Consider the following 15,632-nt stretch of genomic DNA (forward strand, 5'->3'; position numbering starts at 1 on the left):
GTTGTGAAGATGAAATGGAAGGGGGGGAGAGGTATAAGCCACTTTGGGTCCCCCAAATGGGGAGAGAGGTTGGATATAAATGAAGTCAAAGAACAAAATTAACGTATTTTTCGGTTACCCTGGCTCACTCTCTCACAGCCTAACTCACAGGGCCGTTGTTGTGAAAGAAGAAAATGAGAGCCAGTGTGGTGCAGTGGGTAGAGTTGGGGACGAGGACGCTGGGTGCTCTGGGTTCAAATCCCAACTTCTACCATGGAAGCTCGCTGGATGAGCTTGGGGTCGTTTCAAAGCCTCAGCCTGGTCTACCTCACAGGGTTGTTTGTAAAATGGAGAAGCGGAGAACGATTTGCTAAAAACGGCTTTGAGTCCGTGCAGAGAATAGGGGAATACAAATCAATGCGTGGAAAGGTAACTGTGACTGTTGCACTAAGCTCTTCGGAGGAAAGTCGGGTAAAACTGGAGCGTCAAGATTATGAAAAACAGCCCACCAAATGAAGCTGCCAAGGCCGTGCCAAAACAAGGGGCCACAGGAGGCACCAAACCTTTGAAACAATCTGCTCAGTCCCTCCAGAGAGACAGTTTGGTGTAGTGGTTAAGTGTGTGGGAGAACCGGGTTTGATTCCCCACTCCTCCACCTGCACCTGCTGGAATGCCCTTGGGTCAGCCATAGCTCTGGTGGGAGTTGTCCTTGAAAGGGCAGCTTCCGGGGGAGCTCTCTCAGCCCCACCAATCTCACAGGGTGTCTATTCAGGGTGGGGGAAGGTAAAGGAGATTGTGAGCTGTTCTGAAACTCTGAGAGTCATAGTATAGGGCAGGATATAAATCCAATACCTTCTTAGGTGCAAGGACTCTTATCTGGGAGAACCGGGTTTGATTCCCCACTCCTCCACTTGCACCTGCTGGAATGGCCTTGGGTCAACCATAGTTCCCTCAGAGGTTGTCCTTGAAAGGGCAGCTGCTGTGAGAGCCCTCTCAGGGTGTCTGTTGTGGGGGGGAGGGAGAAGATATAGGAGATTGTAAGCCACTCTGAGTCTCTGATTCGGAGAGAAAGACGGGGTATAAATCTGCAATTCTTCTTCTTCTGTGTCCTGCCTTCAGTTAACAGGTCTCCAAACAGAGGATCGGTCAGTTTCCGCTTCGACCGCTCGATGGGCGTTGGAACTTTGCAGCGTTAATCTCCAACCCGATCAGCTGAGTCAGCCAGCCCGACACGCCTTTTCTCACAGCTCGGCTCGGTTTGGAAACCAGTTTCAAGAGGCGAGGGGGCCTCCTGGGGAACTGCCCCAGATCCCTCCTGCTCCACAAGCCTCCGTCAGCAGTTTCACTTCACTGAGTAAGGGGTGGGGGGGAAGGAAGGCAGCCTGCAGAGGGCCTCTCATTACTCATGAGTAAGCCCATGGCCCCCAAACCACTTTCTCCAGCTGCTGTCGGCTCGGGTTGCTGGCGTGAAGACAAGGGCTTGAATACTTGCCCTGCCACAAAACCCTGGCTGGGTGACCCGGGGCCAGTCACTTCATGCCCTCCGCTTGGCCTACCTCACAGGGTTGTTGTGAGGATATAACGGAGAAGAACAGAATGGCGTGAGCCATGCTGGGCCCCCATTTAGGGAGAAAAGTGAGGTATAAAGGAAGAAAAATAAAGCAATGAGCCAGTTTGGTGTAGTGGTTAAGTGCGGGGATTCTTATCGGGGAGAACCGGGTTTGATTCCCCACTCCTCCACTTGCACCTGCTGGAATGGCCTTGGGTCAGCCATAGCTCTGGCAGAGGTTGTCCTTGAAAGGGCAGCTTCTGGGAGAGCCCTCTCAGCCCCAACCACCTCACAGGGTGTCTGTTGCAGGGGGAGAAGATCTAGGAGATTGTAAGCCGCTCTGAGTCTCTGATTCAGAGAGAAGGGCGGGGTATAAATCTGCAATTCTTCTTCTTCAATGTCATACTTGAAGTGGCAGAGAGGATCTCGCAAGCTATGGCTCCTATCATTGGGTACAATTGATTAGATTGATCCTATCATTGATAGATGCTCTGTATTCTTGGTGCGTGGGGGGGCACAGTGGGAGGGCTTCTAGTGTCTTGGCCCCACTGGTGGACCTTCTGATGGCACCTGGGTTTTTTTGGCCACTGTGTGACACAGAGTGTGGGACTAGATGGGCCACTGGCCTGATCCAACATGGCTTCTCCTAAGGAAATTTGTCATTCTATCATTGGCTAAAATTGATTAGATTATTTTAACAACAGAAGAGCCCTGCTGGGTCGGAGCAGTGGTCCATCCAGTCCAGCATTCTGTCTCACACAGGGCCAAGCACTTCTTCTGGAGAGCCAACAACAGGGCAGAGAGTCCAAGGTCATCCTTAGAACATAAGAAAAGCCCTGCTGGATCAGAACAGTGATCCATCTCATCCTGTCTCAAACGGTGGCCAACCAATTGCTCTGGAGAGTCAACAAAAGGGCATAGAGGTCGAGACATTCCTAAGAACATAAGAAGAGCCCTGCTGGATCAGAGCAGTGGTCCATCTAGTGCAGCATATTGTCTCACACAATGGCCAACCAGTTCCTCTGGAGGGACAACAACAGGGCACGGAGGCCGAGGCCTTCATAGGAACATCAGAAGAGCCCTGCTGGATCAGTCCAGTGGTCCATTTAGTCCAGCATCCTGTCTCACACAGTAGCCAACCAGTTCCTCTGGAGGCCCAGCAACAGGGCATGTAGGCTGAGGCCTTCATGGGAACATCAGAAAGCCCTGCTGGATTAGACCAGTGGTCCATTTAGTCCAGCCAATGGCCAACCAGTTCCATCTCATCCTGTCTCAAACGGTGGCCAACCAATTGCTCTGGAGAGTCAACAAAAGGGCATAGAGGTCGAGACATTCCTAAGGACATAAGAAGAGCCCTGCTGGATCAGAGCAGTGGTCCATCTAGTGCAGCATATTGTCTCACACAATGGGCAACCAGTTCCTCTGGAGGGAAAACAACAGGGCATAGAGGCTGAGGCCTTCATAAGAATGTAAGAAGAGCCCTGCTGGATCTGACCAGTGGTCCATCCAGTCCAGCATCCTGCCTCACACAGGGGCCAACCTAGTTCCTCTTCAGGGACAACAGCAGGACAGAGAGGCCAAGGCGATCTGAAGAGAAACCAGGGTATGAGAGGCTGAGGCCTTCCTAAAAACAGAAGAGCTCTGCTGAATGAGACCAATAGTTCATCTAGTCACAGAGATGCCAACCAGTTCCTCTGGAGGGTCAACAACAGCGCATAGAGGCCGAGGCCTTCCCTGATGTTGCCTCCTGGCTCTGGGATCCAGAGGCTTAGTGCCTCTGACTGTGGAGGTTCCCCTCAGTCACTATGGCTAGTAGCCACCGACAGACTTCTTCAATAAGACTATGCTAAGTGGTCCGCTAATTGACTTCCCAGTGTGTATTTTAATGGTAGAGGGGGGTGGTCAGGGCTCTGGGTCTCTTTGGAGAACGGATTTATTTGTGAATTTAATGGAGCTCAAGGCAGCTGATGATATTTAAAAAATTAAATAAAAATGAGAATTTAAAACCACAATATAAGACCGCCATGATGTCCTAATGAAAACTTTCTTCAGCTGCCTCTTAAAAGATTGAAAGTGAGGGATTGTTGTGAAAACCTCTTTGGGGAGGTTGTCCCATAGTCATGGCGCAGCCACCGAAAAGGCCCTCTCTCGTATACCCACGAGTTTCTTTGGTTGATGCGGAAAAGAATAAGGAGCAACTTAAAGACTAACCAAATTTGTGGCAGGGGAGAAGCTTTCGTGAGTCATGGCTCGCTTCTTCAGATACAGTTAGAATGTCACTCCAACTGAAGTGACACTCAGGAAAACCTCTCTCTGTGATCTTCAATCTTCTCCTACCTTGAAGCCCTTGGAAGGGATGACGAGAGGCAAAACAAAGAGTGAGTGGAGCACCAGAACTGGCTATTTGATGGGTGGAAACCCACAATCCAAACAGGGCTCGGCTGGGTTAGTCAGCAATACAGAGCGCATTTGGCCTCTGAAAGTTCATTTTTAAAGTTGCTTTCTCCATGGTTTTTTTTTTTTTAAGTAGTCACTCTTCCTTCCTTCCCCAGGGCCTATTTTTAGGTCAGGAGCCGCTCGACAACATGGGGGGGAAAAGGAAGGGACCGCAGACAGAGCCAAAAAGCCAAGGATTGCCTGCATTTCCGTGCCAGAACCAACAAAAGAGTGGAGAAAGGCACACGGACGCACAAAAACAAACACAAGCAATGCTTCCGAGCTGCCACGTCCTAAACAAGGGATATTCCACAGCAGTGACGTTTTGAAGAGGGAGTCACTTCTAAACTGAAAGGGAGCTTTCACACACACTAAACAACACACTTCTCAATGCACTTTTGCAAGATTTTACTGTGTGAAATGGCAAAATCCCCTTGCAAACGGTTACTGAAATTGACTGAAACTGCATTAATTCAGCATGTGTGAAAGCACCCTTATTCTTTTTGGGGAATCCTTTTTGAAAAGTCATTTTATATTCCTTTATTCTTCTCCTATGTCAAATGTGAGAATCTCACACCAGCAATGATCAAGTTTATATATATATATATATTTTTCTCATTAATAAATATACAGCACGACTGAGCAACAGACCATGTTTCAGGACTGCCAGCAGCACGGGGTAGTGGTTAGAATGTCAAGCTACAATTTGGGAGATCCAGGTTCGAATCCATGGAAGGTTGCTAGTTGACCTCGGGTCAGTCCCATGCTCTCAGACCAACCCACCTTGCAGGGCTGTTGTGAAGATAAAATGGAGGTAAACAATGTAAGCAACTTTGGGCCCCCAAAGAGGAGAAAGGCCAGGCAAGGTTTACAAGATTATGCTTGGGGTAGAGAAGGTAGAGAAAGAAGTCCTTTTCTTCCTTTCTCACAATACAAGAACCCCGGGGCACTCCATGAAATTGCTGAGTAGTCAGGTTAGAACAGATAAAAGGAAGTATTTCTTCATCCCAAGGGTGATACATGGAATTCACTGCTACAGGAGGTGGTGGCAGCTACAAGCATAGCCAGCTTCAAGAGGGGACTGGACAAGCATATGGAGCAGAGGTCCATCAGTGGCTATTAGCCACAGGGCATTGATGGAACTCTCAGTCTGGGGCAAGTGATGCTCTGGATTCTTGGTGCTTGGGGGGGGGGCAACAGTGGGAGAGCTTCTAGTGTCCCAGCCCCACTGGTGGAACTCCTGATGGCACCTGGTTTTGGGCCACTTTGTGACACAGAGCGTTAGAATGGATGAGTCATTGGCCTGATCCAGCATGGCTTCTTTTATGTTCTTATATCTGGGGCTCTGATGCTCTGTATTATCAGTGCTTGAGGGGGGGCAACAGTGGGAGGGCTTCCGGAGTTCTAGCCCACTGGTGGACCTCCTGATGGCACCTGGGTTTTGGCCACTGTGTGTCACAGAGTGTGGGACTGAATGAGCCACTGGCCTGATCCAACATGGCATCTCTTAAGTTCTTATATGGAGCGGAGTTTCATTAGTGGCTATTAGCCACTGTGTATTGTTGGAACTCTCTGTCTGGGGCAAGTGATGCTCTGTATTCTTGGTGCTTGGTGGGGGGGTGCAACAGTGGGAGGGATTCTAGTGTCCTGACCCCACTGGTGGACCTAATGGTACCTGGGTTTTTTGGCCACTGTGTGACACAGAGCGTTGGACTGGATGGGCCAATGGCCTGATCCAACACGGCTTCTCTTATGCTCTTATGTTCTCAAGGAACTTTGTCATCAAGCTTCCCAGACTTCTCCCAGCTCAGCCTGTTCTTCCTCCTCCCTCCTGAACCCGTGAGCCAAGATTCTCTATGTCCGTTTTTGGCACTCGCTGAACCAGAAGTTATGAATGAAATTTTAAAAAAGGAAGTGGAATATTGAGCAACACGAGGGTGGCATCGATTAACTCCCCTTCTAAGCACTTTCCCCCAACACAGACAAATTGTGTTCACACCTCTGCCCAATTTGCATGTGTGCCGTAACCTCTGTCCTGAAACCTGGGACGGGTGCCAGCTGCAGGTTGGCGAGAGATTCACGCTGGCTCAACGTCAAATGAGACCCATGCCATCTCCCAGCGTGGCACATGGCTTTTGGGAAACGACTTTCTCCTGTGGACAGGCCTATCTGGTGAGATCCCTCCCCCAAAGCTTCTGGCAACCAAAAATAAAATTTATCTGAAGACGAAGACCATAGATTTATACCCCGCCTTTCTCTCTGAATCAGAGTCTCAGAGTGGCTTACAATCTCCCTTCTCTTCTTCCCCCACAACAGACACCCTGCGAGGTAGGTGGGGCTGGAGAGGGCTCTCACAGCAGCTGCCCTTTCAAGCACAACCTCTGCCAGAGCTATGGCTGACCCAAGGCCATTCCAGCAGGTGCAAGTGGAGGAGTGAGGAATCAAACCCCGTTCTCCCAGATAAGAGTCTGCACTCTTAACCACTACATCAAGCGATGTGCTGTTTCATCAAATACAAAAATGTGCAATAAAAAGAAACCAGAATTCTGAGTTCAAAGCAGAGGGTGAGGATCCAGGTCATTCATACCCTGGTCTTCACACCAAGGAGTAAACATATGGAATTTCCTTCTCTTAGGATCTTCCTGGCTTCAGTTTCCTTTTTAAAAAGAATTTAAAAGCCTTCGTGTTTCTTCCTCCAAAAAGCTGTGTTACGCAAAAGACGCATTTATTTAATTCATTTGTACCCCATTATTCTTCCAGTTTGGTGTCGTGGTTAAGTGTGCGGGCTCTTATCTGGGAGAACCGAGTTTGATTCCCCACTCCTCCACTTGCAGCTGCTGGAATGGTCTTGGGTCAGCCATAGCTCTGGTAGGACTTGTTCTTGAAATGGCAGCTTCTGTCAGAGCTCTCTCAGCCTCACCTACCTCACAGGGTGTCTGTTTGGGGGGGTGGAAGGTAAAGGAGACTGTGACTGCTCTGAGTCTTTGAGATTCAGAGTATAGGGCGGGATACAAATCCAATATCATCTTCTTCCCAAAGGGGACCCAAAGCGGCTTGACGTCATTCTCCACTCCTCACCACAACCCTGTGAGGTAGGCCAGGCTGAGTGTGTGTGGCTGGCCTGAGGTCGCCCAGCGAGCTTCCTTGGCACGAGTGGGGATTCGAACCCAGGTCTCCCAAATACCAGTCCCGCACCCTTAACCTCTACACAACCCTGTCTGTCTGATTTATTTAATTGCACGCACACTGTTTGCTACACAAGGTCTCGGAGGCAGTCTGCAGTGACGTTTAAGCAAAGAAACAAGAACAGGGGAAGTTAAGCGGGAAAGTAATAGAGCCGGCAACTGTGCAATTGCCTAGCAAGGACAGAATTTCCCCAACTGAATTCCCCAGCAAACCATTTTGTCAAACAAACATACAGAAGGCAACAGCCCTTATCTAGTTCCTGAAAGCTGATTAAATGGAGAAAGTGGCAAGCGAAATCACCCTGGGCGGGGAGTTCCGTGGCTTATTTATGTAGAATATTTCTACGCCGCCTACACAAGCAGGCGCACTGCCATTCGGGCAGGGCGCTAAAGGTCACACTCAGCACCAGAAATTGACCGACAACTACAACAGCTAAAGGTCACACTCAGCACCAGAAATTGACCGACAACTACAACAGCAGTTATATACTCTGGCTGCTGCATTTCGGACCACTGAACAATCTCCGAGAGCTGACCCGCAAAGAGTGTGCTGTAGGAGTCAAACCGAGAGGCGTGAGAAAAGGGCTACAGCTCCTGTCACCCAGAAGAGGATGAAGGGGAGGCACTAAACAACATGGGTCCAGGAGGATCCCCAAGCTGTGGACCTGCCACATTGGGGGCCGTGATTTCTCACAAACAGAAATCACTGTCTGCAACTCTTAACCATTCTTCTCTTCCCCAGTCCACAGATCGTCCCTGAACACTCCAGAGTTCCTTCACTCTCAGCTGGCCCGTCACTGAATCCAAGCATCTGGCTTAGGAATCTCCCAGGAATTAAAGTAAAAGGAAAGGTGGCACACCTGAGAATCATCAGCCCAGGCCTCATTTTGGGCAGCTCACAGGAGCAGCGCTCCAGAACCTCTAAATCAGGGGTGGCCAAACTTCCTTAATACAAGAGCCACACTGAATACGTGTCAGATGTTTGAGAGCAACAAGACATGAACATCAGATGTTTGAGAACGGCGAGAAGGAAGGAAGGTAAGCAGGCAAATAGGAGGGGAGGAAGGAGGGATGGAGAGGTGAAAGAAAACAACTTTAACTATATTCTCCAAGCTGCTGGCTGGCTTGGCTTAAACAGACAAGTGGCTTTTCCAAGCCAGCTGATAGGGCAGCGGGGGCTTTGAGAGTCACACAATATGTGTGAAAGAGCCACAGTTTGGCCACCCCTGCTCTAAATTTTATTGTGTTCTTTCTTTCTCTCTCTCTCTCCTCCCCCACTCTCCCTGAAAAAAAAAAACAAACTTGCTCCTGGGCTCCTTGGTTCAAACCCCCTGTGAGAATTTTGCTAAACTGTAAGATCTGACAAACTTTCTAATATTTCCCCTCACCAAAAAATAGGGAAAATAATCCAAACGATCAAGCAGAGAGATGGAAATCTTCCTCATGCCACTGGGGGTCACATAGGAGAAAGTAATTGAAAAGGTATGATGGGAGTAAGGTCTTATTATATTTATAATTCAAGAAGCATTTGAAGGTAGATGCTGAGCTGATATAATATAGTACACCTTTCAGCAATGTCAGGGGTGTGTGGCATATGCAAACTGGTGGTGCCAATGAGCTTCGGCACCCCTTTTTCTATAAAATGACCCCTGCATAAGCCTAATGCCGACCCAAATAGTTTCCTGTGAACGCTAAGAGCTCAGGAGACAGGCTTGAACCCGGAAGTGACCTACAGGAATAACTCCCATGGGTGGAGTCAACGTTCCTCGAGGCAATCTTCCAGAACCCGTCTGACAGAGAGCGGCAGAATCGAAACAATGCAGGGCACGACGCACTTTGTTCCCAACTGCTACGGGAGTTCTCTGGGTGACCCTGGGCTGATCCCTCCTCTCCGAGTCTCTCTGTCTCAGCCTCACCTACCTCACAGGGTTGTTGTGAGGATACAATGGGCGAGGAGCGAAACAACGCTGCAACCGGCTTTGACTCTTGACTGGGAAGCAAAGCAGGGTAGAAGCATAAGAACATAAGAGAAGCCATGTTGGATCAGGCCAATGGTCCCTCCAGTCCAACACTCTCTGTCACATAAGAACATAAGAGAAGCCATGTTGGATCAGGCCAGTGGCCCCTCCAGTCCAACACTCTGTGTCACATAAGAACATAAGAGAAGCCATGTTGGATCAGGCCAATGGTCCCTCCAGTCCAACACTCTGTGTCACATAAGAACATAAGAGAAGCCCTGTTGGATCAGGCCAGTGGCCCATCCAGTCCAACACTCTGTGTCACATAAGAACATAAGAGAAGCCACGCTGGATCAGGCCAATGGCCCCTCCAGTCCAACACTCTGTGTCACATAAGGACATAAGAGAAGCCATGTTGGATCAGGCCAGTGGCCCATCCAGTCCAACACTCTGTGTCACACAGGGGACAAAAAACCCAGGTGCCATCAGGAGGTCCACCAGTGGGGCCAGGATACTAGAAGCCCTCCCAAGCACCCAGAGTACAGAACAGCACTGCCCCAGATGGAGAGTTCCAACAATACACTGTCGCTAATAGCCACTGATGGAACTTCTGCTCCATATGTTTATGGAGCTGTCTATGTTGGCAGCTGTCACCACCTCCTGTGGCAGTGAATGCCATGTGTTAATCACCCTTTGGGTGAAGAAGTACAAGTGAAGAAGTCCAACAATCAATCGGTGGAGGATCTCGGGATCAAGAAGGGGGTCATCTGATGTTGCCGTCTCCAGGTTGGGAAACGTCTGGAGAATTTGGGGGTGGAGGCTGAGGAGGGCGGGGTTTGGGGACCTCAGGAAGATTCCACCTTCCATAGCAGTCGTTTTCTGCAGAGGAACTGACCTCTGTTGCCTGGAGATCCGTTGGAATAGTGGGAGATCTCCAGTCACTACCTGAAGGTTGGCTACCCTAGTGTTATCAGTAGCACCCATTAAAATCTCTTCGATGACATCCCAGCAGTAAAATCCTTCTTAACCAACCGGACCAATCCCAAATTAAATGGAAGGCAGCAACCAAGAGTGTGACTCAAACCATGTGCTAATTCCAAGGAAATACTGAATGTCACAGCATAAGAACATAAGAGAAGCCATGTTGCATCAGGCCAATGACCTATCCCGGGGTGGCCAACGGTAGCTCTCCAGATGTTTTTTTGCCTACAACTCCCATCAGCCCCAGCCAGCATGGCCAATGGCTGAGGCTGATGGGAGTTGTAGGCAAAAAACATCTGGAGAGTTACCGTTGGCCGCCCCTGACCTAGCCAGTCCAATCTTCTAGAATCTGTCTGACAGAGAGCAGCAGAATCAAAACAATGCAGGGCACCACGCCCTTCATTCCACACTGTTATGGAAGCTCTCTGGGTGACCTTGGGTCGATCACTCCTTTCTCTCAGCAGCAAGGCGTGAGTCTCGGGGGGGGGGGTGTTCACCATGCAGATGCTTTTGAATTGTGGTGCTGGAGAAGACTCCTGAGAGTTCCTTGGACGGCAAGGAGATCAAATCGGTCAATCCTAAGGAAATTCAACCCTGACTGTTCCCTGGAAGGGCAGATGCTGAAGCGGAAGCGCAAATAGAAGAAGAAGAAGAAGAAGAAGAAGAAGAAGAAGAAGAAGAAGAAGAAGAAGAAGAAGAAGAAGAAGAAGAAGAAGAAGAAGAAGAAGAAGAAGAAGAAGAAGAAGAAGAAGAAGATGATGATGATGATATTGGATTTATATCCCGCCCTCCACTTCGAAGAGTCTCAGAGCGGCTCACAATCTCCTTTACCTTCCTCCCCCACAACAGACACCCTGTGAGGTGGGTGGGACTGGAGAGGGCTCTCACAGCAGCTGCCCTTTCAAGGACAACCTCTGCCAGAGCTATGGCTGACCCAAGGCCATGCCAGCAGGTGCAAGTGGAGGAGTGGGGAATCAAACCCGGTTCTCCCAGATAAGAGTCTGCACACTTAACCACTGCACCAAACTGGCTCTCCTTTGGCCACCCAGTGAGAAGGGAGCCACTCACTGGAGAAGATCCTGATGCTGGGAAAGACTGAAGGTAAAAGAAGAAGCAGACGGCAAAGGAGATGGTTAGACAGTGTTATCCATGCAATCAATGTGAATTTGAGCGAATGCAGGAGGACGGCGGAAGACAGAAGGGCCTGGTGTGATGTGGTCCGTGAGGTTGCAAAGAGTCGGACTCGACTGTGCGACTGAACAATAAAAAGAGTTTCCAAAAAAGCCAAACCTAGAAAGCACCAAGCAATGAGAAACACTAGCAAATCGCTACCAGCTTTGTGCAGGAGGTGGGGCAAATCCAGGTTGCGAAAGGAAAAGGCAAGGAAACGACAGAACCTGGCAAAGTAACAAAAATAAAATAAACAGCAGGGAAGCTTTAGCAGCAGCCTTGCCAGTCGGAAAGGTCCATGGCTTCTGAGGGGAGGGACGGTGGCTCAGTGGTAGAGCATCTGCTTGCGAAGCAGAAGGTCCCAGGTTCAATCCCCGGCATCTCCAACTAAAAAAGGGTCCAGGCATGAAAAACCTCAGCTTGAGACCCTGGAGAGTTGCTGCCAGTCTGAGTAGACAATACTGAGGGTCTTATTCAGTATAAGGCAGCTTCATATGTTCATATGTTTTGAAGCGTCAGGATTTCTGAAAAATAAATAACCCTTACATCAGGGGTAGCCAAACTGTGGCTTGGGAGACACGTGGCTCTTTCACACACATAGTGTGGCTCGCAAAGCCCCCACCAGCCTGTCAGCCAGCTTGGAGAAGGCATTTCTCTCTACAAATCCCTTCTCCAAGCCAAGCCAGCCAGTGAGCTGCCTGAAGAATGCACTTAAAGTTAAAGTTGCTTTCTTTCCACCTCTCCCTCCCTCCCTCAAACATCTGACGTTCATGTCTTGCAGCTGTCAAACATCTGACATTTATTATAGAATCACAGAGCTGGAAGGGGCCATAAAGACCATCTAGGCTAGGGAACGTTGGCTCTCCAGATGTTTTTTGCCTACAACTCCCATCAGCCTCAGCATGGGAGTTGTAGGCAAAAAACATCTGGAGAGCCAACGTTCCCTACCCCTGGATCTAGTCCAACCCCCTGCTCCACGCAGGATCAGCCTAAAGCATCTCCGACCAATAATCATCCAGCCGCGTTTTGAAGACTGCCAATGAAGGGGAGCTCACCACCTTCCTAAGCAGCTGGTTCCACCTCTGAAGTACTCTGACTGGAAAAAAATTTTTTCCTGATATCCAGCCGGTACCTTTCTATGTGGCTTTTATGTTAAACAAGTCGGTCCTGTGAATGAATCACAGTCTAGCCCCAAAACTAGTGAATGAATGAAAGAGAAAATGAACGGATGAATAAATGAATCACCGTCTATGAATGAGGATGAAAACGGGCGACAATCCCAAAATAACCTACGCCAACTAAATCTGGAATGCCTCCCCCCTGTCCTCATGGCTTATATAGGGGAGAGGGGTACAACTTAGACAGCGCAACAGAGGGATAAGAACCGGAAGGAGCTAATCAAAGTAGACAATCGGGGCTTTGAGCACAGTTGAGCCCCGGTATCTGTTCAGTGTCAAGAGAGACCACTCGCTGGAACAGATGATACAATAAAGCCAGGAGTATGTGTGGAGGGCACATTTCTTCCCCTACTGAGTCCATCGCAACCAGCCTCCATGCCCGAATTTAGGTTAGAGAACCATCCAAGCAGGGCCTATTAGGCCACACACCCCTGATGCAGCCAACCCTCCAAGAGCTTACAGGGCTCTTAGTACAGGGTCCAGGGGTGGAATTCTAGCAGGGGCTCCTTTGCATATTAGGCCACACACCCCTGATGGAGCCAACCCTCCAAGAGCTTACAGGGCTCTTAAGTACAGGGTCCAGGGGTGGAATTCTAGCAGGGGCTCCTTTGCATATTAGGTCACACACCCCTGATGGAGCCAATCCTCCAAGAGCTTACAGGGCTCTTAGTACAGGGTCCAGGGACAGAATTCTAGCAGGGGCTCCTTTGCATATTAGGCCACACCCCCTGATGGAGCCAATCCTCCAAGAGCTTACAGGGCTCTCAGTACAGGGTCCAGAGATAGAATTCTAGCAGGGGCTCCTTTGCATATTAGGCCACACCCTCCTGATGGAGCCAACCCTCCAAGAGCTTCTGGGGCTCTTCGTACAGGGCCTACTGTAAGCTCCAGGAGGACTGGCTACTTCAGAAGGGAGTGGCCTAATATATAAAGGAGTTCCTGCTACAAAAAAACCCCCAAGCCCTTAATGCAAGTAAGAGTAAACAGAAAAGCAGCCCTTCTGGCTCAGACCAAAGGGCCACGTCGTCCAACACCTCGTTTGACACAGCAGCTAACGAGATGCTCCAAGTTGGCCTACCAACCCCTTCCAGCACTGGAACTCAGAGGTACACCCTGCCTTTGAAGACGGATGTTCCAATTCGCTGTCGTGGCCTGCATGTATGGACAGAGCCATCCGCCGTGCCTGTCTTATCCCCGTTTCAAGCCAAGTCAACGTTCAGCCATCCCTGAAGCTGGCGGCAGCGAATTCCTTGAGTCGATTGCTAAAGCCAGCCGCCGTACATCTCTGGACTCAGTTACTCTCGGGAGTGAAGAAGCCCTTCCTTCCCCTCGTCCGAAACTGACCACCCCATAATCGCTCCTGTCTTATGGTAAAGCGGGTGCCCTCCCCACGGCAATCGCAGAAGTGGTTGAACTAGCTCATCTGCAAACACAGCAGGGGTTTGGAGACACCCCAGGCATGCCTCTCCCCCCCTCCACAAATTAACTCAACCAACAAATAAAATGAAAAAGATCGAGTGCGCTTGAGAGGGCAAAGGATGCTATATGCAGCTGAAAGTCAGTTCAGTGATGGGGACCAGCAGGGCTTTTTCTTGTAGCAGGAACTCCTTTGCATATTAGGCCACACACCCCTGATGGAGCCAACCCTCCAAGAGCTTACAGGGCTCTTAGTACAGGGTCCAGGGGTGGAATTCTAGCAGGGGCTCCTTTGCATGTTAGGCCACACACCCCTGATGGTGCCAACCCTCAAAGAGCTTACAGGGCTCTTAGTACCGGGTCCAGAGATAGAATTCTAGCAGGGGCTCCTTTGCATATTAGGCCATACACCCCTGATGGAGCCAATCCTCCAAGAGCTTACAGGGCTCTTAGTACAGGGTCCAGGGATAGAATTCTAGCAGGGGCTCCTTTGCATATTAGGCCACACACCCCTGATGGAGCCAGTCCTCCAAGAGCTTACAGGGCTCTTAGTACAGGGTCCAGAGATAGAATTCTAGCAGGGGCTCCTTTGCATATTAGGCCACACACCCCTGATGGAGCCAGTCCTCCAAGAGCTTACAGGGCTCTTAGTACAGGGTCCAGGGATAGAATTCTAGCAGGGGCTCCTTTGCATATTAGGCCACACACCCCTGATGGAGCCAATCCTCCAAGAGCTTACAGGGCTCTTAGTACAGGGCCTACTATAAGCTCCTGGAGGATTGGCTGCATCAGGGAGGTGTGGCCTAATATGCAAAGGAGTTCCTGCTACAAAAAAAAAAGCCCTGGGGATCAGAGAGATGGCATTCCTGACAGAAAGCTGGAGGGAAGGATCGAAAGAAGGGGAAGTTGCAAAACCTATCCCCCTCCGCCAATCTCTATGATTCAATACACACACACACACCCGGCTTGTCCATAGCTAATGATACATTGCATCCTGCACGGCGGGTCAGTAATATCATGCAATCAATGGCGGCTCTTTGCAGGCACGCGTAGCCTCCATGTCCGCTCAGCTCTCTTTCCCTCTTCCTCCCCACAATGACCTGTCAGGACGGACATGACCTTGTTCTCCTCCACAAAGGAGAGTGGTCACCGGAGAGAAGCCCAGCTTGCCGATCCACCTTCCCCATCCTGCGTCCCACACCGCCGGCACACGCACACCAGCCTCCGCTCCCCCCCCCCCCATTCAAAGCCTGAAAACCGTCAGAGACTGGCCAGATCGATCTCCAAAACGAGAGCCCCCTGTGGGCACCGCAAGCCCCCTCTCGCAAGCAAGGGACCAACCTAGGGGAAGCCCCCTTTATCACTTCCCCGAATCGGATCCCCACAAGAGGCAGAAAACCCCGGCTGGTAATTCCAGCAAAAGCTTTGGCTTCCGCGCCGTGCCGAGACTGCAGCGTGGGGCCGAGCCAACGACCCATCAGCGAGCTTGAATTATAGATGAATCTTCCAAAGGGGATAAAAGAAGCGGACTGGAAGAGAAAGGAAGGAAGGACTTACAATCCCTGAGCAAAAGCTGAGCAGCATCTTGCGTTATGTAACCGCCGGAGCGACGCATGGTCGCCGTCAGGCCCCCGACAGAAGCCCCCCCTTCCTCATAGCCCCTCGTCCAGGGGAGAGAGCCAAAGACGCCGGGATGATGGAACTGTAAGGCGCTCGATTCGTCCAGCTCACGGAGAGCCCCTGAAAGAGAATGGCACGCTGTGATTCCCAGAGGGGTTTG

General features: G+C 50.2%; 1 protein-coding gene and 1 non-coding gene across 3 annotated transcripts in view; one reads left to right on the forward strand and one right to left on the reverse strand.

Moving 5' to 3' along the window:
- Nucleotides 1-15,632, reverse strand: part of CSK (C-terminal Src kinase) — a 109,123-nt gene that overhangs the window by 71,309 nt on the left and 22,182 nt on the right. The window contains exon 1 of one of the 2 annotated variants that reach the window (XM_060260396.1): nucleotides 15,410-15,471. The exons of the other annotated variant lie outside the window; for it this stretch is intronic. Coding sequence (XP_060116379.1) covers nucleotides 15,410-15,436 — 27 coding nt within the window. The 5' untranslated portion in view covers nucleotides 15,437-15,471. Of the gene's footprint in view, nucleotides 1-15,409; nucleotides 15,472-15,632 lie in introns of those variants that run through there. 2 annotated transcript variants of the gene reach the window in all.
- Nucleotides 11,578-11,644, forward strand: TRNAR-GCG (transfer RNA arginine (anticodon GCG)). Its single transcript has one exon. It is a non-coding gene; the product is annotated as a tRNA-Arg (tRNA).

Source organism: Heteronotia binoei, chromosome 19 (assembly GCF_032191835.1).
Source record: "Heteronotia binoei isolate CCM8104 ecotype False Entrance Well chromosome 19, APGP_CSIRO_Hbin_v1, whole genome shotgun sequence".
NCBI lineage: Eukaryota > Metazoa > Chordata > Lepidosauria > Squamata > Gekkonidae > Heteronotia > Heteronotia binoei.